The 20647-nt window shown below is 42.8% G+C and overlaps 1 protein-coding gene across 2 annotated transcripts in view; it reads left to right on the top strand.

Moving 5' to 3' along the window:
* PLOD2 (procollagen-lysine,2-oxoglutarate 5-dioxygenase 2) overlaps positions 1 to 17352 on the top strand; it is a 70226-nt gene extending 52874 nt beyond the window's left edge. The window contains exons 11-20 of one of the 2 annotated variants that reach the window (XM_064152831.1): positions 1167 to 1271; positions 3505 to 3630; positions 4859 to 5000; positions 6565 to 6627; positions 8058 to 8171; positions 9054 to 9119; positions 10215 to 10319; positions 11667 to 11813; positions 14190 to 14315; positions 15918 to 17352. In XM_064152831.1, coding sequence (XP_064008901.1) covers positions 1167 to 1271; positions 3505 to 3630; positions 4859 to 5000; positions 6565 to 6627; positions 8058 to 8171; positions 9054 to 9119; positions 10215 to 10319; positions 11667 to 11813; positions 14190 to 14315; positions 15918 to 16073 — 1150 coding nt within the window. In that variant the 3' untranslated portion in view covers positions 16074 to 17352. The remainder of the gene's footprint in view (positions 1 to 1166; positions 1272 to 3504; positions 3631 to 4858; positions 5001 to 6564; positions 6628 to 8057; positions 8172 to 9053; positions 9120 to 10214; positions 10320 to 11666; positions 11814 to 14189; positions 14316 to 15917) is intronic. The other variant, XM_064152832.1, reaches the window with a different exon arrangement.
* The last annotated feature ends 3295 nt before the right edge of the window (positions 17353 to 20647 follow it).

Raw genomic sequence — 20647 nt, 5'->3', positions numbered from 1 at the left:
AGGTCACTCTTCCAGATGGGGCTTATGGCTTTAAAGCAAAGTTAAACATCCTTCTGATTGCAAAACACTCTAAACTGCTCCACTGAGCTTCATTTCACAACTCCAACAGGAAATCTTTGTCATCTTCTGAATTTTTGTTAATTGCTGCACTGAAATGGCTTTAAATCCTCTTTAACATCTTCATAGATGATCTGGATGAGGGCATGGAGTCAGTCATCAGCAAGTGTGCAGATGACACCAAGCTGGGGGCAGATGTGGCTGGGTTGGAGGGCAGAAGGGCTCTGCAGCGGGACCTTGACCGCCTGGACAGATGGGCAGAGTCCAAGGGGATGGTGTTCAATAGCTCCAAGTGCAGGGTGCTGCACTTTGGCTACAACAACCCCATGCAGAGATACAGGCTGGGGTCGGAGTGGCTGAGAGCAGCCAGACAGAGAGGGATCTGGGGGTGCTGATTGATACCCAACCTGAACATGAGCCAGCAGTGTGCCCAGGTGGCCAAGAGAGCCAGTGGCATCCTGGCCTGCATCAGGAATGGTGTGGCCAGCAGGAGCAGGGAGGTCATTCTGCCCCTGTACTCTGCACTGCTTAGACCACACCTTGAGTGCTGTGTTCAGTTCTGGGCCCCCCAGTTTAGGAGGGACATTGAGATGCTTGAGCATGTCCAGAGAAGGGCGACGAGGCTGGGGAGAGGCCTTGAGCACAGCCCTACGAGGAGAGGCTGAGGGAGCTGGGATTGGTTAGCCTGGAGAAGAGGAGGCTCAGGGGAGACCTCATTGCTGTCTACAACTACCTGAGGGGTGGTTGTGGCCAGGAGGAGGTTGTTCTCTTCTCTCAGGTGGCCAGCACCAGAACAGGAGGACACAGCCTCAAGCTATGCCAGGGGAAATTTAGGCTCAAAGTGAGGAGAAAGTTCTTCACTGAGAGAGTCATTGGGCACTGGAATGGGCTGCCCGGGGAGGTGGTGGAGTCGCCGTCCCTGGGGCAGTTCAAGGCAGGATTGGACGTGGCACTTGGTGCCATGGTCTGGCCTTGAGCTCTGTGGTAAAGGGTTGGACTTGATGATCTACGAGGTCTCTTCCAACCCTGATGATACTTTGATACTGTGTGATAAATTGTGAATCTTTTCTGGACATGTGTGAGTTAACCATTCCTTTTTGTCTCTTTAGGGACCTTTGTCGCCAGGATAAAGCATGTGAATATTATTTCAGCGTAGATGCAGATGTGGTGCTGACAAACCCGAAAACTTTAAGACTCCTTATGGAACAGAACAGGTGTAGTATGTCTCTTGATTTTGTACTTTCTTCCTCAAGCTCAAATTCTCTGGGGCCCATCCACAGAAAATAAGATCTTGTCTGGTTCTGCAGAGTTAAATCTTCTTTGTTTATGTGTGGTATTTGATTGCTGCAGTTCATCATGGGCTCAGAGGCAAACAATTCACAAAGCGTTTTGCTCCTGTCTGATGGCATTTCCTGATGTGAATTTTGAGCTCTTGAGAGATCCCTGAAGGGGATGGTATAATGTAAGCAAGTTTTATGAAACCAAGATTTCACTGAGCAGTGATTTCAAGGTTGGTCCCCCACAAAATATAAAAGATACCCCACAAACCGAACAAGACAATGTCATCCTCCACAACCAAAACACACAAACAAAATGGTCTAGTTGACTGGATAGGGCTGGGGGGATAGGTTGGACTGGATGATCTTGGAGGTCTCTGGTTAATTCTATTCTAACCACCACCACCAAAAAGCTAAAACCCCAAACCAAAGCTTCCTCGAGCTTACTACTCTGCTATTGCAGTATTACTACTTTCTTTTAAAATCATAGTTGCAATAATACAGAGGAAAGGTACTGCTGATGAAGCAGCTCTAACGACCAGTTTCTCCTTGTATTAATTGGATCTCTTAAGCTATACAAAGATGTGACTATTAGCAGGCACTTTTGTCCAAGTGGGCCCACTGTGCATGCTGTGCACTTCCATTCCTGCCAATTTGTAGATTGGCATGTTGGGTAGGTAGGTAGTGTTTGCCTGTTCATAATAAGTTGGACAATCTCAATTGTATTGCAAAAAGATGATTTATCAATGATTACTTTGATTTGGTGAGAGGGGTTGGAGCTCAAGTAAAGATTCTGCTGCCAGTGCCTTACATTGTAACATTTACTAGTGTAGAGAGAGGCCAAAAATCAGGTACACAAAGTAGATGAAACAGAAGCATTGCAAAATTTGTCTACCAATGGGCGCTCCCTAAAGCAGAGTGTCTTTTTTTCAGTCTTCTTATTCTGATGAGCTTAGATTTCCTCTTTTGACTATTAAATTTTAGGTAAGCCAAATCTCCCTGTGTTCCTATTGTATTTGTTTTCATGTCTTAGACTTTGTAATGCTTTTTGTCATAGAACCATAGAAGCAAGCAGGTTGGAAGAGACCTCCAAGATCATCCAGTCCAACCTATCCCCCAGCCCTAGCCAGTCAACCAGACCATGGCACTAAGTGCCTCATCCAGACTTTTCTTCAACACCTCCAGGGATGGTGACTCCTCCACCTCCCTGGGCAGCCCATTCCAATGCCAATCACTCTCTCTGCCAACAACTTCCTCCTAACATCCAGCCTAGACCTCCCCTGGCACAACTTGAGACTGTGTCCCCTGGTTCTGTTGCTGCTTGCCTGGCAGGAGAGACCAACCCTTACGTACCCCAGCCCCCTCAGCCTCTCCTCATAGGGTTTGTGTTCCAGGCCTCTCACCAGTTTTGTCACCCTTCTCTGGACACGCTCCAGCATCTCAACATTTCTCCTGAATTGAGGAGCCCAGAGCTGGACACTACTCAAGGTGTGACCTGACCAGTGCTGAGCACAGGGGCAGAATAACCTCCCTTGTCCTACTGGCCACACTGTTCCTGATCCAGGCCAGGATGCCTTTGGCTCTCTTGGCCACCTGGGCACACTGCTGCCTCATGTTAAGCTACTATCTACCAGCACCCCCAGGTCCCTTTCTTCCTGGCTGCTCTCAGCCACTCTGTCCCCACCCTGTAGAGCTGCTTGGGGTTGTTGTGGCCAAAGTGCAGAACCCTGCACTTGGCCTTGTTTAGTCTGATCCCATTGGTCTCTGCCCACCCATCCAGCCTGTCAAGGTCCCCCTGCAGGTCTCTCCTCCAACAGATTGACACCTGCCTCTTGCTTGGTGTCATCTGCAAACTTACTGATGGAGGATTCAATCCTCTGGTCCAGATCATCAGTAAAGATATTGAACAGGACTGACCCATTGTCATTAAGGTTTGACTGAAAATCAAGCCACCTGTGATTGATAGAAATCTGCTTCTGTTACACTGATGTTATTTCTGACCAGTAGGTGCTTGCATGCTCTTTCTTCCAGCTGAAGTTCAGAAGAGCTGTTCCAAAATTTGACAGCTGTTTTAACTGTGCTATGCTCCAGACTGAGTAAAGTTGATATATTTTTGCTGTGCAGTCTAGGTAACAGTTGATGTTTTCTTACTCAATATGTCACTTCACAGAAAGATAATTGCTCCACTTGTAACTCGTCACGGGAAGCTGTGGTCCAACTTCTGGGGTGCTTTGAGCCCAGATGGCTATTATGCTCGATCAGAAGATTATGTTGATATTGTTCAAGGGAACAGAGTGTAAGTAATTGGAAGCTAATTTGGAAAGTCAATACACTGACTGTGTGGTTATTAGCAAAACATTCTAGCTTTGTCACGCAATATGCTGTTGCTCCTGAAGAGCCTGGGGTAGTTATATTGTTTAGCTTTTCCTATGGAGTGGAAAAGCATTTCTCTCCCCCCCCTATTTTTTGTTCTCCATTTATGGCTTGGATGAGAAACCAAAGCACTTGGCACGATGAGCTGGTATTAGTAATGGGCAGTCATTACTACTCTGATTGTGTCTGGTTACTGTAGCAATGCATAACCCAGAAAATGGGAAGGCAAGCAAATAGCAACCCTGAACCTCTGTGTCTCAGGAACCTCAGTCAAAAGAAACAATTGTTGTCTTCATTGAATTACTCTTTCATCTCTTTGGGGCAGATGAACTGAACAGCTATAATTTCTTCATGTATTTCTTCCTGTTCATTATGTCAGCTATACCTCAAGGAGGTCTTGAGAAGTGCTTTTGTCACATAGCCTTTTTTCCTGAATGTACTGTAAATTATTCTATAGCCTGACTTTACCATGTGGTGAAGCCTTTTCATTGTCCTGGAAGAATAAAAGTATCTGAACCACTTTGCTTGAATAGGACTGGCTGGTTTTCAGTTACACTGAAAGATGTGCCTGTGACAGTCAGAGGGAGGAAATCTGCAGAGTGAGCATCGCAGCAGCAATGTTTGTTTTGTTGATACTGCCCAGCTCATATATAAATAAGTGTCTGCTGCAGTTGGTGGGTATTTATGTAAGGAGGTCAGAGCAGCTCTGTGAAGCCTCAGTGAAGTCTTTTGACTCAGTTCAAAATCTAGTTTAGAATTACTTTTATTCTATCTGGTAGTGTAGAATACTACACTGCTTTAACTATGGAAACAAAGGACGTTTGTAGCCAGAACTTGGTGGAGAATTTGACTCTTTCTTTTTTTCAATAACTTCTTTTTTTCCCCCAACTTTCTAGTTAAAAAAAAGTTGAATGGCTGCCTGTGTCTACATCTGAGATTTCCATGATGTCCAGCTGCAGTTTTTAAACTGTTTTGGAAATGTTTCATCTTCATTTTCATGAAGCTTCCTTGGTCTGGTCAGCAAACGCAGGGATGTTGATTCGATGTAATAGACAACAAATCGGTTTTCATAGCTTTAAATGGTTTGCATTTATGTTTTGCTTCTCTTTTTTTTTTCCCTTTTTAAATTTTTCTTCCTCTTTTTCTAACAGAGGAGTATGGAATATTCCTTATATGGCTAATGTCTACTTGATTAAGGGACAAACTCTCAGATCGGAGATGAAAGAGAAGAACTACTTCATGCGTGATAAGCTGGATCCTGATATGGCTCTCTGCAGGAATGCCAGGGAAATGGTAAGGTGTATCTAACAGCTTGCTTTGAAATATGCATAAGACTTTTGTATCCTGCTGCACCTGGCTGCTTCATTTGATTAGTCTGGGATGTTATATTTTTACTCCTAATTCAAAATACTGGCCAATTTTTATGACGTTCAGGTGTGTCTCTCAAAGCTGTTGCGAGCAGAGGAGTTTTACAAGGCTGTGGCACTTTGTGCACTGACTGCATGATGGATTTGATTTAAATTCACTGACAATTCCTGTTGAAGTCAATGTAATAGCCACCTCATTAGCACAGCCTCAGCAGATGAAAAAGGGCTGAACTTCTCTGCTGTATATGACTTCAAACTTACCACTGTATTTCAAGGATTTCTATGATGCACATTTTTATGCAGTGAAATTTCTGGCAGGCTCAGTTGGAATATTTTGCAGTTTCCTATTGAAAGTAATGATGGGCAGTGTTGATATAAAAGGCCTGGAACATAAACCCTATGAGGAGAGGCTGAGGGAGCTGGGGTTGTTGAAACTGGAGAGGAGGAGGCTCAGGGGTGACTTCATTGCTCTCTACAACTACCTGAAGGGAGGCTGTAGCCAGGTGGGGTTGGTCTCTCCCAGGCAAGCAGCAACAGAACAAGGGGACACAGTCTCAAGTTGTGCCAGGGGAGGTCTAGGCTGGATGTTAGGAAGAAGTTCTTCACAGAGAGAGTGATTGGCATTGGAATGGGCTGCCCAGGGAGGTGGTGGAGTCACCATCCCTGGAGGTGTTCAAGAAAAGACTGGATGAGGCACTTAGTGCCATGGTCTGATTGACTGGCTAGGGCTGGGTGCTAGGTTGGACTGGCTGATCTTGGAGGTCTCTTCCAACCTGGTTGGTTCTATGATTCTTAGGGAGCATGAATGATTAATTTTTTTTTTCCCAGGTAGATTATAACTGTATCAGAAATTTATTACTTGCATTAAGCTGTAAGGAATGAGAGAAAACTTATTTATACTGTAAAGTTATGAATATGTAAATCCACGTTTCTACTGATATTTACACTTAGTTCCAGCACAGAAACAAATAAGACCTAAACCAGACCTATTTCCAGACACTATAGCATTGAAAAATAATTTTGCTGAGTTGAACAAGAAAAGTTGGCAAGTATTCATTTTTTTTTTTTCCCTCATAACAAGGCATGATCTCCTTTATTTCTACTGATTCTTCAGAACATTCCAGCCCTGTTGTATTCAAACCTCCTCAGTGTCAGTTATGGCAAACTTATGCTTCCCTTGTACTCATTAAACTAATCTGACTGGCTCATCAGAAAATGGCTTTCTCTTCTCCTGTCTGTCAGTCCGTGCTGTAAGATGGTTTGGTACCTGCTTGTTTTTGTGCTGCAGCAGATAAGAAGGGGCTGGTGGAAACAGCTTTGACATGTCTATCATCAGCTTTGCTTGGAGATGCATGTTGTCTGTAAAGGCATATCAGCTCTTGACCAAAGGCTGCTATTTCCCTGATGTAACTGTGGAAACCTAATAGCTGTCAGAAAAAGAGAAAGATGATGTCTCAGAAAACTGATGTGATGATTCTCCTTCATTTTAGACTTTACAAAGGGAAAAAGACTCCCCTTCTTCGGAAACTTTCCATATGCTCAGACCCCCAAAGGTGTTGATTTATTTTTTTATTCATTAGTTATTATTACATGCAGTATTATTCTACCACAAGAAGATACTTCTTCTCTGTCCACTTACTCTAATGAAATACTGCTCTACCTTTCTCTTCAGTTTCCTGAGGTTCAGATTTTTTTTTTTTTGCCAGGGACATGTTGTCCATGACCAGTTAAAAGCATCTTAAAGAGGTTAATTTTTTAGTGCAGGCAGATTTCTCCATGATTCTGAGGTCAAGGTGTGCTGAAGCTGTGCTTCTGCAGCTAAAATTGGTTCAGCAGTCCTAGGAAGAAGTAAAGAAAAAGCATTAGGAATCTTCAGGACTCCTCAGTGATCACACAGGGCAGCTGTGAAATCAGTGTCACTCTGAAGCTGTTTTTCTTGACCCAGATCCTCCTTATTCTCCCTGCTGCAGCCATTTTATGATTTGATGAGTGCCCAAACTGGGCATGTGTTTAACATAATAATTCTTTCTAACAGTTTAACTCTTTTTCAGACAAAACCAGGCAGAAATACCAAAGTATCCAAACGGGTATTGTCTATATCTGCTGCAAATCCAAAAGTCCCAAACACTTAAAAAAAAAAATGAAGTTTTAGTCTGAAAAACAGTAAGCCAAAAAAAGAAACCTTCACAGAAGCCAAGTTTCTTTTACCAAAGACTATTTTCTGTTACTAGTTCTAATCCAGAAGGTTTTGTTAATATCTTCTCTTAATAGCTCTATAATAAAGCTCTATATTAACACATTTGATATCTTGCACATATTTTGCAGTGATTTCTTAGGTGACCATATGTCAAAGTGCTCAGCTGTTGTATACCTGATCTGAATACTTTTATAGGTTGTATTTGCCAGTATCTTTTCATTTTATTTCAGGCCCATTCACCAGAAGGATCATGTAGTGAATACTCTGAACTGAGTTCCTTGTTCTGACTTCCATTAGCTCTTTCATTATTAGCTTATTCTTTCCAGGTTTTAATCAGAAACCCAAGTCCTAGCTGCTGGTTTTCTTGAGAACAGATGCTTCCAGTGAAATTTACTTAGGCTGTCTGGAAAATAAACCAACCAGTCACTTCTTTTTCTTGTATGTGTGTGTTTTCCCTGTTCCTTTCTACAACTGTGTGTGGGTTATTGTGTATAACAATAGATGTTATATGTATAATGTGTATATATATACTATAATACCACTGTGTGTTACATGTACTATGTATATATATAAGAACCATATATATTTTGGTTCAATGTGTTTAGAAAACAAATTCAAATGAAGAGCACTATCTGGTTATTAGAATCTACCATTTCCAAGTTAACAGCACATGTCTAATGTCTTATCTTTTATGAAGATGCAGGCATAAAAAGACTTTTTTAAAGCACATTATTTTTTTGCTAGGAGGGACAGTGTTGCTGATGACATTTTCTCTGCTTGGTGTAGGGGGTTTTCATGTACGTTACCAACAGACATGAGTTTGGAAGACTTCTTTCTACAGCCAATTATAATACCTCCCACTACAACAATGACCTCTGGCAGATATTTGAAAATCCTGTGGTAAGCAGCATATTGAGGTTATTTTTCCCCTGTAGTCAACCCTGGTCAGGCCACACCTTGAGTACTGTGTCCAGCTCTGGACCACTTAATTCAGGAGAGATGTTGAGGTGCTGGAGCGTGTCCAGAGAAGGGCAACGAGGCTGGTGAGGGGCCTGGAACACAAACCCTTTGAGGAGAAGCTGAGGGAGCTGGGGGTGTGCAGCCTGGAGAAGAGGAGGCTCAGGGGTGACCTCATTGCTGTCTACAACTACCTGAAGGGAGGCTGTATCCAGGTGGGGATTGGTCTCTTCTGCCAAACAACCAGCAACAGAACAAGGGGACACAGTCTCAAGTTGTGCTGGGGGAAGTACAGGCTGGATGTTAGGAGGAAGTTGTTGGCAGAGAGAGTGATTGGCATTGGAATGGGCTGCCCAGGGAGATGGTGGAGTCACCATCCCTGGAGGTGTTGAAGAAAAGCCTGGCTGAGGCACTTAGTGCCGTGGTCTGGTTGACTGGCTAGGGCTGGGTGCTAGGTTGGACTGGATGATGTTGGAGGTCTCTTCCAACCTGGTTGATTCTATGATTCATTTATTTGATTTGAGATTTAAAGTCTTTATATGTAGAATGTCTGCTTCTCATGCACTAAATACTAAATGGTGTTCTCTACCACCCACTTAATCAAATGACATTACACAGTCTCAACAAGCCAGCTGATCCCTAGACTAAAGACTTGGAAGATATGTCCCTGATGTAACAGGTTTTGTGATTTCTGATATGATGAAAAGTAATTTGTTATACAAGAAACTGTTTCCAGTGCTTTCAGTGGAACAAATTACTGTAATTAAGTTTTGTTATTGAGAAATTAATTTGCTGTGTTCTAATGTTTTGTAATAATATTTTTAGGACTGGAAGGAAACTTATATAAATCCTAACTACTCGAAGATCTTCACTGATAACATAGTAGAACAGGTGGGTAGAAGAAGTTTTCTTAATATTTGTGGGACTGGCTGGTAATAAATTGTGATTCAGAGCTATTTCCATGCAAATGTCGTGCAGCCCATGTCTCCTAGGCTGCAGCAAGAGAAGCATGGCCAGCAGGGCAAGGGAGGGGGATTCTCTCTCTTTACTCTGCTCTTGTTAGACCCCACCTAGAGTACTGTGTGCAATTCTGGAGCCCCCAGCACAGGAAGGATATGGAACTGTTAGAGTGAGTCCAGAGAAGGGCCACAAAGATGCTCAGAGGGCTGCACCAGCTCAGCTGTGAGGACAGGATACAAGAGTTGGGCCTCTGCAGCCTGGAGAGGAGAAGGCTTTGAGGAGACCTTCCAGTATCTGAAGGGGGCCTACAAGAAGGCTGGAGAGAGACTATTGACAAGGTCTTCTAATGACAGGATGAGGAGTAATGGGTCTAAAGTGGCAGAGGGGAGATTGAAAGTAGATGTTAGGAAAGGGTTCTTTGCAGTGAGGGTGGTGAGACACTGCACAGGTTACCCAGGGCAGTTAGGGCTGCTTCCTCCCTGGAGATGTTTCAGGTTGGATGAGACCTTGAGTTACCTGTTCTAGTGGGTAACCCCTCTACCTTATCCCAGACTTCGCCTTACATTCAAGGTGAGTTTGGAGGATTGGCCAGGGGGATTAGAAAGCAGGTGGATTAATCACACAGGCAGCAGGTTAGAGAGAGAGAAGGGAGGCAGGCAGAGCCAGAGAGCAACTCTGTTATCTATGTTTGTGTTCTTGTTCTTATACCTCTCAGCAAGCCTATGAGTGCAGCAGACATCAGCATTGTTTCCTTTTCACAGCCTATAATTCTTCTCATTAAAATATCCCAGCTAGGCTCAAACTAGCACATCTGAGAATGTGCTTGTAGACCTAGACAAAACTCAGTTATTTAAATGTATCTGAATTATGGCTGAGATAAGAACAGCTGATAGTCTTTAGTGACTAAGATATATGACTGTTCTTTTTCAGCAGTTGAAAATGAAAGATAGCTGTTAAAAGTTGAAATTAAATGAAAAAGATGAGTGTAATTTTGTTTAACTGATTTATTTTGGTGTGCCTTTGTAGCCATGTCCAGATGTGTTTTGGTTTCCTATATTATCTGACACAGCCTGTGATGAGTTGGTAGAAGAAATGGAACATTTTGGACAGTGGTCTGGTGGAAAACACCAAGTAAGTGTCAACTTACATAAACGTGACCTTAATGAGTGAGTACCTTTATAATGAGTCTCAGTGTACTGCAATGAACACAACTTCCAACAATTGCTGATGACCTGAGACATCTGCTTCATGGTGTAAAATGCCTGGTTTAGTTTACCACACAGCCTGTTGTTCAGTAGATTTAGAGACATTCCTCAATTAAACTTGTAGTGAGTTGACCCTGACTGGAGGGCAGGTGTCCAGGAAGGCTGCTCAATTACTCCCATCCTCAACTGGACAGGAGAGAAAACACAGAGGCTTTTGGCTTGTGATAAGGACAGAGAAGGATAACTGAGCCAGCAGTGGGTCCATCTTGGAGCCAACTGGCATTGGCTTTATCCCTCACAGGGGAATCTTTTAGCAGCTTCTCAGAGAAGCCATTCTTGTATCCCCTCATGACCAACATCTTGCCACAGAAACCCAATATAAACCTTGAACTAGCAAATTCAGACAGTGACAATGATGACAGTTCCCCATGGCTGATCTTGGCTAGCTGTTGCTAACTGTTCAGAGAAGTTTTACTTGTTACCTGTTTAGTACTAATTTGTCAGATTGGTTCCCCTAGGCAGTAACTCACAAATGTTGTGAGCTGTTGGGTTTCTGTGCAAAAGATAAAGGTATTTATCCTCTACAATCAGAAGAATGTTTGTCATACTCACAACTGTTGTGAGCTGTTGTGTTTGTGTGCAAAAGATAGAGGTATTCATCCTCTGCAATCAGAAGAATGTTTGTCATACTCAAATGTCATGAGCTGTTGTGTTTGTGTGCAAAAGATAGAGGTATTCATCCTCTGCAATCAGAAGAATGTTTGTCATACAAATGTTGTGAGCTGTTGTGTTTGTGTGCAAAAGATAGAGGTATTCATCCCCTACAATCAGAAGAATGTTTCTGCAGAAACAAAGACAAATTACAGTCATTATTTTCCTTCAGGGAAGAGCCTCCAGAAGGGATTTTAACATACTTGTATCTTCAGATTATTTCCAAGTTTATATCATGTGAAGTTGAGGCCTATATTCTCTTGATCTGATACTACTTCAGTTGCATCTACATCTCAAGAAATAAAACTCTTGCCCCAGGAAGGCTTTATTCCAAGCAACACATCCAAATATTGACTCACCTTAAGAAGTTTCCAGTCTTTGCTCAGTGTTTTTTCTTCTGCAGCAGTTAGCTGTGAAATTACTCTAGAGCAAGCTCACATGCCCACTAAAAACATTGCTTTGGTGCAGTTCTGTGAGCCTGCTGACTTCAAGTCAATATTTACAGATGTGCCAGAAGTATTCCATGTCCACATTTCAAGGCTCTTTATGCTGTTTCCTTTAGGACAGCCGTATTTCTGGAGGCTATGAAAATGTCCCCACGGATGATATTCACATGAAGCAAATTGGGCTGGATAATGAATGGCTGCACTTCATAAGGGAGTTCATTGCACCGGTAACGCTCAAAGTGTTTGCTGGCTATTATACCAAGGTATGGGCTTATCAATCCTGCAGGTAATTACTGCCTGGCATGACTCCAAGTATTTCACTGAATTTGGTTTGGTTGGAGAGTTTGTGTGTGATGAGTGTTGAGGTGCTGGAACGCGTCCAGAGAAGAGTGACAAAGCTGGTCAGGGGCCTGGAACACAAACCCTATGAGGAGAGGCTGAGGGAGCTGGGGGTGTGCAGCCTGGAGAACAGGAGGCTCAGGGGTGACCTCATTGCTGTCTACAACTACCTGAAGGGAGGCTGTATCCAGGTGGGGATTGGTCTCTTCTGCCAGACAACCAGGAACAGAACAAGGGGACACAGTCTCAAGTTGTGCCAAGGGAAGTACAGACTGGATGTTAGGAGGAAGTTGTTGGCAGAGAGAGTGATTGGCATTGGAATGGGCTGCCCAGGGAGGCGGTGGAGTCACTGTCCCTGGAGGTCTTCAAAGAAAGCCTGTCTGAGGCACTTAGTGCCATGGTCTAGTTGACTGGACAGGACTGGGTGATAGATTGAACTGGCTGATCTTGGAGGTCTCTTCCAACCTGGTTGATTCTATGAGTGTTTTGCTGGAAAAGAATATTTGTTTATGGATTGTGAAGATTAATTTCTGTATTAATACTATGGTTTTTAATTAATATTAAAAAAATCAGAAAAATTCCCAGAGATTCTTTGAATCTTCAGTCAACAGGAAGTAGTTGCACAGAGGGTATTTATGAACACAGAATTAAACAGTTTAAACAATCAGAACTTGGAAAAACAGGAACAGGAAAAATTCTAACTCTGCTTATGGAGCCTTAGCATTAACTCCAGCAGATGTACTCCAATGCTTTGGTCTCTGAGGAAGTCTCCTGTACAGAGAAACTTCAAAAAGTTGTGATAATGATCCTGGGATAAAATACAAAATATTCCAGGCAGAAGGAAGGAGAAAAGAACTAAGTCGCTGCTGCTGAGCTAGTGCAAGCTGCGAACACATCACTGCTGTGATCCCCAGTTATCAGGCTATGAATGGGATGCTGCTCCCAGTGGAGGGTCAGTGCAGAAAAGGTAAAAAGGCAGTTTCTAAATCACCCCCCCAATTAAATACATCAGTTTGAAAATGAATCTGGCCAATAGGCACTAGCATCTTTGTTCCAGTCAATGAATGCAAGGCTTCACGCCTCGTTTGACCACGCAGGCACATTGAGGGGCAGCACACGTGGCACTAAGCCCCTAGCCCTCAAGGCTTTGCTGGGGCCAGACCCTCCATTGTTTGCTCATCTATTCCCAGACCCACAGCAGGAGGAGGGGAGCAAGGGTTAAATGTGCCTGGCAGGATTTATGCCCTACCAGGACAACGAGGTGTAATTTATATGTGAGGTAGGAGGTCTTTCAGATGAATATGGCTGAGTTGCTAACTCAGCTTTGATCAAAACAGCTCCAAGGACCCTATCGTGCACAGGAAGGGAAAGCCAGGAGACAGCTCAATATGAGCTAGTGATCCAAGCAATCCACTCTTTATTGAGAGCATCAGACTTCAAGTTACAAAGCACATACTTTTCAGTTAGGGTGAGAAAGGTGAGCGCACACAGCATGCAATGTGGTACTGTTCACTAGAATCATAGAATCAACCAGGTTGGAAGAGACCTCCAAGATCAGCCAGTCCAACCTAGCACCCAGCCCTATCCAATCAACTAGACCATGGCACTAAGTGCCTCAGCCAGGCTTTTCTTCAACACCTCCAGGGACAGTGACTCCACCACCTCCCTGGGCAGCTCATTCCAATGCCAATCACTCTGTCTGAGAAGAACTTCCTCCTAACATCCAGCCTATACTTTCTCCCGGCACAACTTGAGACTGTGTCCCCTTGTTCTATTGCTGGTTGCCTGGGAGAAGAGGACACACCCCACCTGGCTACAACCTCCCATCAGGTAGTTGTAGACAGCAACGAGATCTGCCCTGAGCCTCCTCTTCTCCAGGCTGCACACCCTCAGCTCCCCCAGCCTCTCCTCATAGGGTTTGTGTTCCAGGCCCCTCACCAGCCTTGTTGCCCTTAGCATTTAGTGCATCTAAATATTGGGATTTGCATAATCCTCCCTACTTGTGGTTACTGCTATAGCATTTAGTGCATCTAAATATTGGAATTTGCATATTCCTCTTATTTCCCACCTAATCTGCACACAGTCCCACAGAAGCTGTTTATCAGAATGCTCAAGGACAAATTCCTTTGAGCTTCTTCACATAACAGCGCTGTGGTTTACTGCAGTTCCAATATTCAGACCTCACATCCAAGTACAAGCTTCTAGGGGCTCCTGCTCCCTGTTTTTTAGCCACTTCCCAACACCCTATGTGTGACTTAGAAGTTCCTATGTTGAAGTCTGACTGCTTTTTTTTGTTTCAGGGGTTTGCCTTACTGAATTTTGTTGTAAAATACAGCCCTGACAGACAACGATCCCTAAGACCTCATCATGACTCCTCTACATTCACAATCAATATCGCTCTCAACAAAGTAGGAGAGGACTTTCAAGTAAGTTGTCACACTTCATTAAGACATCTTGTCTTTTGTGTGTCTAATAACACTTCTAAACTGCAGCCCCAGTGGATATACTTAAAGGTCATGCTGAAAAGGCAAAGGCAATTGTCACAAAGTGAGATGTATTATCACTTGGCCTTTTTTGGCAATCACTGCATTTGCTTGATTAGAGGATCTGGAACTATTGGATGCAGTCAAGCTGAATTAATCAAAATTATTTCAGGTGGTGAGGGAGAAGAGATTCAAAGAAAAACACTGGAGGGGGTTAGCTATTTCATTTCTAACATTTCTGAAGTGCTTTGTTTCTTTCCAGTCGTTTTTTCCAAACACTTGAAATAGAATCACAGAATAGTCAAATGGCTTCTTTTTCTTTAAGTCTTTTTTGATGATTCAGTTTTAGGTTAGCCACAGAATTAAGAAATTGCAGCTGTTGCTCCTGTTCTTTTGCTTGTTTTCCTGAGACAGATTATTTTCTGCTCCGATATTGATTCAAATAAAGCAGTCCCCAGAGCATGAAGATAAGTAGGGCAGTGGCTGTCACATTCAGCTTTCACTAGCAGAGAAATTTAATCTACTTTGGGAATAATATAGACTTAGAAATAACATTTCTATACATCCCTAAATGTGTACATCAAACTTGCTATTACTTTAGAACCCATATCTTCAATTTAGAAGGAATGGCCAGATTAATTTTTGTTTAAATGCTGTCTTAGGTGGGGATGCAGTCCTCAAAACAACCTGTGAATATGATTTGCTTCTCTCTGGGTATCATCTACATAAAGTTATTGAAGAGATGTTTGTCAGAGTTGCTGCTTGAATGAGTTGTTATCTAGGGAGTGCTAAAGCGAAGCAAAAGGAAATCTTTGACTGCAAATGCATGCCTGAAGATGCATTGCTCTGAAGATGTGCCATGGTTTGGGTGTTATCCACCCACCCCCCACACTTAGGAAAATCTCCTAGGCTAGACTCAGCAGCTCTGGAAATTGAATGAAGCTTTATGCTTACAGCTTAGCACAATATACAAGCAGATATTTACAGTATAGACAGTTATAGACAGAAATAGACAAGGTAAAAGGTAATGCAGAAACACAACAGCCCTCCCAGAAACCTGAGTCTCCAGAAGGGGCTCCCAAATGCCCTTCCACCTTCTCCCCACCCCTCTACCTGACCCCAGACTTTGCCTTACACTCAAGGTAGTTTGGGGGGTCGGCCAGGGGGGTTAGGGAGCAGGTGGATTTAGTCACACAGATGGCAGGTTAGGTTAGAGAAAGAGAGATGCAGCCCAAAGCCCAGACAGCGACTCTGTTATCTATATTTATATTACACATCTCAGCAAGCCTATGAGTGCAGTAGACATCACCATTGTTTCCCTTTCACAGCCTGTAATCTGATTCTTCTCACCAAAACATTCTAGCTTCAAACTAGCACAAGATGGTGACTTTTAAACAATATTGCTAGTAGGGATATTAAAAGAAAACTGAATTATTGATCTATTAATAATAGCAGAATATCTTAAGTCATTGATAAGTAAAAAGGAAGCTTATTAAAACACAATGTACATGTTTGGGTTTTTGTGTTGTTGTGTTTTTACTACAGGGAGGTGGATGTAAATTTCTTAGGTACAACTGCTCCATTGAGTCTCCCAGGAAAGGATGGAGTTTCATGCACCCAGGAAGACTCACTCATTTACATGAAGGACTTCCTATCTTGAATGGCACAAGATACATTGCAGTATCATTTATTGACCCTTAATTTTATTTTCCCTCTTCAACAACAGTGTTTGGTTCTTTACTTCAACATTTATTTATAGATTTCTTCTGGAAGACGGTGATAAAAGAAAATTTGAGTTACTGTTTCTAGGTAGCAAACTCACTTTGGGCTAAAAGAAAAGGAAAATGGTCTAAAATTGAAGATTTCATATTGTCTGCTCTGAGCCTCGAGTCAGAAAGTAAACATGTCCTGCTTGGTTTTTTGTTCTGCAGATTTAAAAGGAGGGAGAATGGAAAAACATGTTATAAAGAATCTGTTTCTGTGTTGGAAAACATATCTTAAAAGGCAACAAACAGCCCTAGATACAAATTTGTCTAAAAGCTTTTTGTGGTTTTTATTCAGTAAAGGGACACAGCTGAGGTTTTTCATGGTGTGTATGTTTGGTAGCAACTAAATGATGAAGCCAAAATCAAGCAAATCTTTAATGCAGAGCTGTTGGGGTAAGTTGGTGTTACACCGAAGAGAGAACATCTCAGCAGCCTATTTTAAATCATGGAATCAGTCAGGGTTGGAAAGCACCACGAGGATCATCTAGTTCCAACCCCCCTGCCATGGCCAGGGACACCCTACCCTAGAGCAGGCTGGCCAGAGCCTCATCCAGCCTGGTCTTAAACATCTTCAGGCACGGGGCCTCAACCACCATCCTGGGCAACCCATTCCAGGCTCTCACCACTCTTATGCTGAACAACTTTCTCCTCACATCCAGTCTGAATCTCCCCACCTCCCAGTGAAGAATTCTATCAACACAGAAATGCACACCTTTAGATGAAAAGAAATTAGTTTTGGAGGTGGAGCTAAATATTACCTTGGCTGATGATTTGTTTCGAGAACTCATCCTCTTGAAAATTAACTTCTCTTCACCAAGTGACCTTCATTTAAAATGAGTTATTTTTCTAAGTGTGTAATTGTACCCGACTGATACTGGAAATTTGCTGTTTATTTTCAGAATGCTGGTAAATTTTAATAATGTCCTCTTTTGTAAAACAAAACCAAAACAGTTTTTCTACACTCTTACTTGAAATGACTTGACTTTTGTATCAGGAAAAACGAAACGATGACAGTCGGAAGGGTCTGAACTTGCCGTTTATTTTAGAGAACATGGAGTTAAAATATTCCTACTGTATCTACTGTTTGTAACTTAAAGAAACTTGAAGCTAACTTTCTCGAAGTCTACCATGCCAAAATGCACAGTGTGTTTGGGAGAAAAAAAGAAAAACCAACAAACTTGTGAAAAATAAAGGGTAATGTTAAGTTAATGTAATGACTTCACTTGGCTGTATTCGTTTCTTTGCATGTTGCCATTGCTCTTAGAGAAATCGTAATCGTAGAATCAGTCAGGGTTGGAAGGGACCACAAGGATCAGCTACTTCCAACCCCCCTGCCACGGGCAGGGATACCCTACCCTAGATCAGACTGGCCACAGTCTCATCCAGCCTGGCCTTGAACACCTCCAGGGATGGGCCCTCAACCCCTTCCTGGGCAACCCATTCCAGGCTCTCACCTCTCTCATGCTGAACAACTTCCTCCTCACACCCAGTCTGAACCTACCCATCACTGAGGAATGATGTTAAAGGGGCTGTTGATAGACGTACACTGGAGGTTTCTTTAACTGTCAGGTTTTTGCTTGTTAACTCTGTTACTATTTAAGTGATTTCCGTCCCTGGAGCTGTTCAAGGCAAGATTGGATGTGGCACTTGGTGCCATGGTCTAGCCTTGAGCTCTGTGGTAAAGGGTTGGACTGGATGATCTATGAGGTCTCTTCCAACCTTGGTGATACTGTGATTTCTTATGTGAGTGTGGTGGTTTGGGTGTTCCCCACACCCCCACTTTAGAAATCACCCAGACTTGGCTCAGCCAGCTCTGGAAATATGAATGAAGCTTATTTTTACAGCTTAGCTCACTATACAAGCAGATATTTACAGTATATACAGTTATAGACAGAAATAGACATGGTAAAAGGTAATACAGAAACACAACAGCCCTCCCAGAAACCTGAATCCCCAGGAGGGGCTCCCAACTGCCCTTCCACCTTCTCCCACCCCTCTCAACCTTACCCCAGTCCCAAGGAAGAATGGAGGTTTGGCCAGGGGGTTAGGAAGCAAAGTGGATTAATCAGAGAGACGGCAGAGAGGCCAGAGAGAAATGCAGCTCAGACAGTGCCCCAGGAAGAAGTGCCTTATCTATATTTGGGTTCTTGTTCTTGCACATCTCAGCAAGCCTATGAGTGCAGTAGACATTACCATTGTTTTCCTTTCACAGCCTGTAGTCTAGTTCTTCTCACCAAAACATTCTAGTTAGCTTCAAACTGGCACAGTGAGTTGATGCCTGTTTACCAAAGCTTGCATTACCCTTTCAGCATGACCCCAGCAGGATGGATATTTCTTGTTTTCTGTACCAACCTTCCTTTTTTTGTAGAGAAGCTTTTCTATGATCCCAGTGGTAATTCCCCTTCCAGCATTTGAAGAAGCTTTATGTTACATTTCATAAACAGAAGATGTACTTGGAGCTGAAAGGATTGGGAGAGAAGTTCAAATGTTGTTCTTTAAGCAAGAATTGTGTTTGCTTATTTCCCCATTCTGCTGTTTCGAGAAGTGAGTTGTAACCCTGCTATGTTGTGCTGAGACAAACGCATCAAAATGTGGTAACCCCAAGTGGACAGGTTTGAAAATGAATGGAACTTCACAGAAAGTTCTTTGCTTTCATCTAATTTTGCTTTATGCTGTCAACATTTCTCCATTTCAGGCCAATATTTGGAGACTGATGTGCCTCAAATTTATTTATGGGCAGGCATTGAGCATCTCTGTCTTATTGTCTCTTTTTTATATAGGCTGTGCTTAAGTTAACTTTACAGCTAAGTAAAAAAAACAGGACTTCAAAATGAAAGCAGCCTTTGTGTTAATCACCTTTTTCTGTGGTCTCTGAGGTGAATCACAGAATCAAGCAGATTGGGAAAGACCTTCAAGATCATGAGTCTAACTTAACACCTTCTATTCACTAAACCATGTTAGTGACTGCCTCATCCAGTCTCCTTTTAAGTACCTCCAGGGACACCTCCACAGGCAGCCCATTCCAGTGCCAATCACTCTTTCTGTGAAGAACTTTCCTAACGTCCAGCCTAAACCTGCTCTGGCGCAGCTTGAGGCTGTGTCCTCTTGTTCTGTCACTCAGAACCAAATGATGCTTTTAGCACTGTGTCAGTAATAGTTTACTATTAGGAGGATCTTTCTTGGAGAAAACCATGGGAATAGAGACCTATAACACACAGAATTCTGCAGACTTATTTTCCCCCCCTCCCATAACCTTGCTCTTCTCAGTTGTGCCCTGTGATAGAACAAGGGACAATGGGTATAAACTATGGCACAGAAAGTTCCACCTCAACATGAGGAAGGACTTCCTTACTGTAAGGATCACAGAGCACTGGAGCAGGCTGTCTGGTGAGGTTGTGGAGTGTCCTTCTCTGGAGGGTTTTGAGACCTCTCTGGATGTATTCCTGTGTGACCTGCACTGGATTATGGTCCTGCTCTGGCAGGAGGATTGGACTTGATGATCTATGGAGATCCCTTCCAACCCCTGACATCCTGTGATCCTTTGCTCTCTCAACTTGTACATTAATAATGCATTTTTTAACACAGTCCTTTTTTTTTCTTTTCCAAATGTGTGTTTTTCCCCTCAGCATATGAGGTTAAATGTCTGTGTTTGCAGCTATCAATTCACTCTTTCACGTAGTGACACAAAGCTGTTTATTGTGCTGTTCACTGGAAGGGAAAATGTGTTTGCCATGCTCACGTTGCTAACATTCACTCTTTTTTAGATGAAGTTCTTTGCAAAGGCTAACAACTCTTTTTCAGGTGGCTGCAGTGTGCAAGGAAGGGTCCTCATTAACTTAGGAACTGACAAGGTGGAAAAGTTTGTTCTTAATGCACTTGAATTAGTTCTGAAAGCTTTGCTGTACCCATAGCATGCAAGTACTCAAGCTCGTACAACATAAACAGACTTCTCCCTGTTAGGATATGATTTTTACTTTTCAATACTTTTAAAAGTGCTTAGGGACTTCTGTGTCTATTAGCAAAGTTTGTTTGGGGGCATAAAAGACACATGCATGAGGAGGAAAGCAGCAACCTTCATTCCAGCAGCATATGAGAAACCTCAGGAGTCCAGGGACATAAAGGTGCTCTGCAACAGATGAGATGCTGTAAAGTACTTGATTTGTTCTGCTTTCATCCACCTTCATTTTTCACTGTTAAATACATGAGAGACTGTGGGTAAGAGGTAGGAAAGCAGTATGTGGACAAGAGATGTCTTAATGTTTGTAACCAAAAGGTGACTAAATGTGGCTTGGTTTTATTTTGTACCTGTTAAATACATGAGAGACTGTGGGTAAGAGGTAGGAAAGCAGCATGTGGACAAGAGATGTCTTAATGTTTTTAACCAAAAGGTGACTGAATGTGGCTTGGTTTTGTTTTGTATCCATGAATTAGATTCTAACTCTACTCCTCAAAAAAAAACATGCTCAGGGCATTTGGTAGTATTTTATACATAACAATCTTCTTTAACAG

This window comes from Pogoniulus pusillus, chromosome 13, assembly GCF_015220805.1.
Source record: "Pogoniulus pusillus isolate bPogPus1 chromosome 13, bPogPus1.pri, whole genome shotgun sequence".
Taxonomy (NCBI): domain Eukaryota; kingdom Metazoa; phylum Chordata; class Aves; order Piciformes; family Lybiidae; genus Pogoniulus; species Pogoniulus pusillus.
The sequence above is the reverse complement of the archived record's forward strand: the minus strand, read 5'-3'. Positions and strand labels throughout refer to the sequence as shown.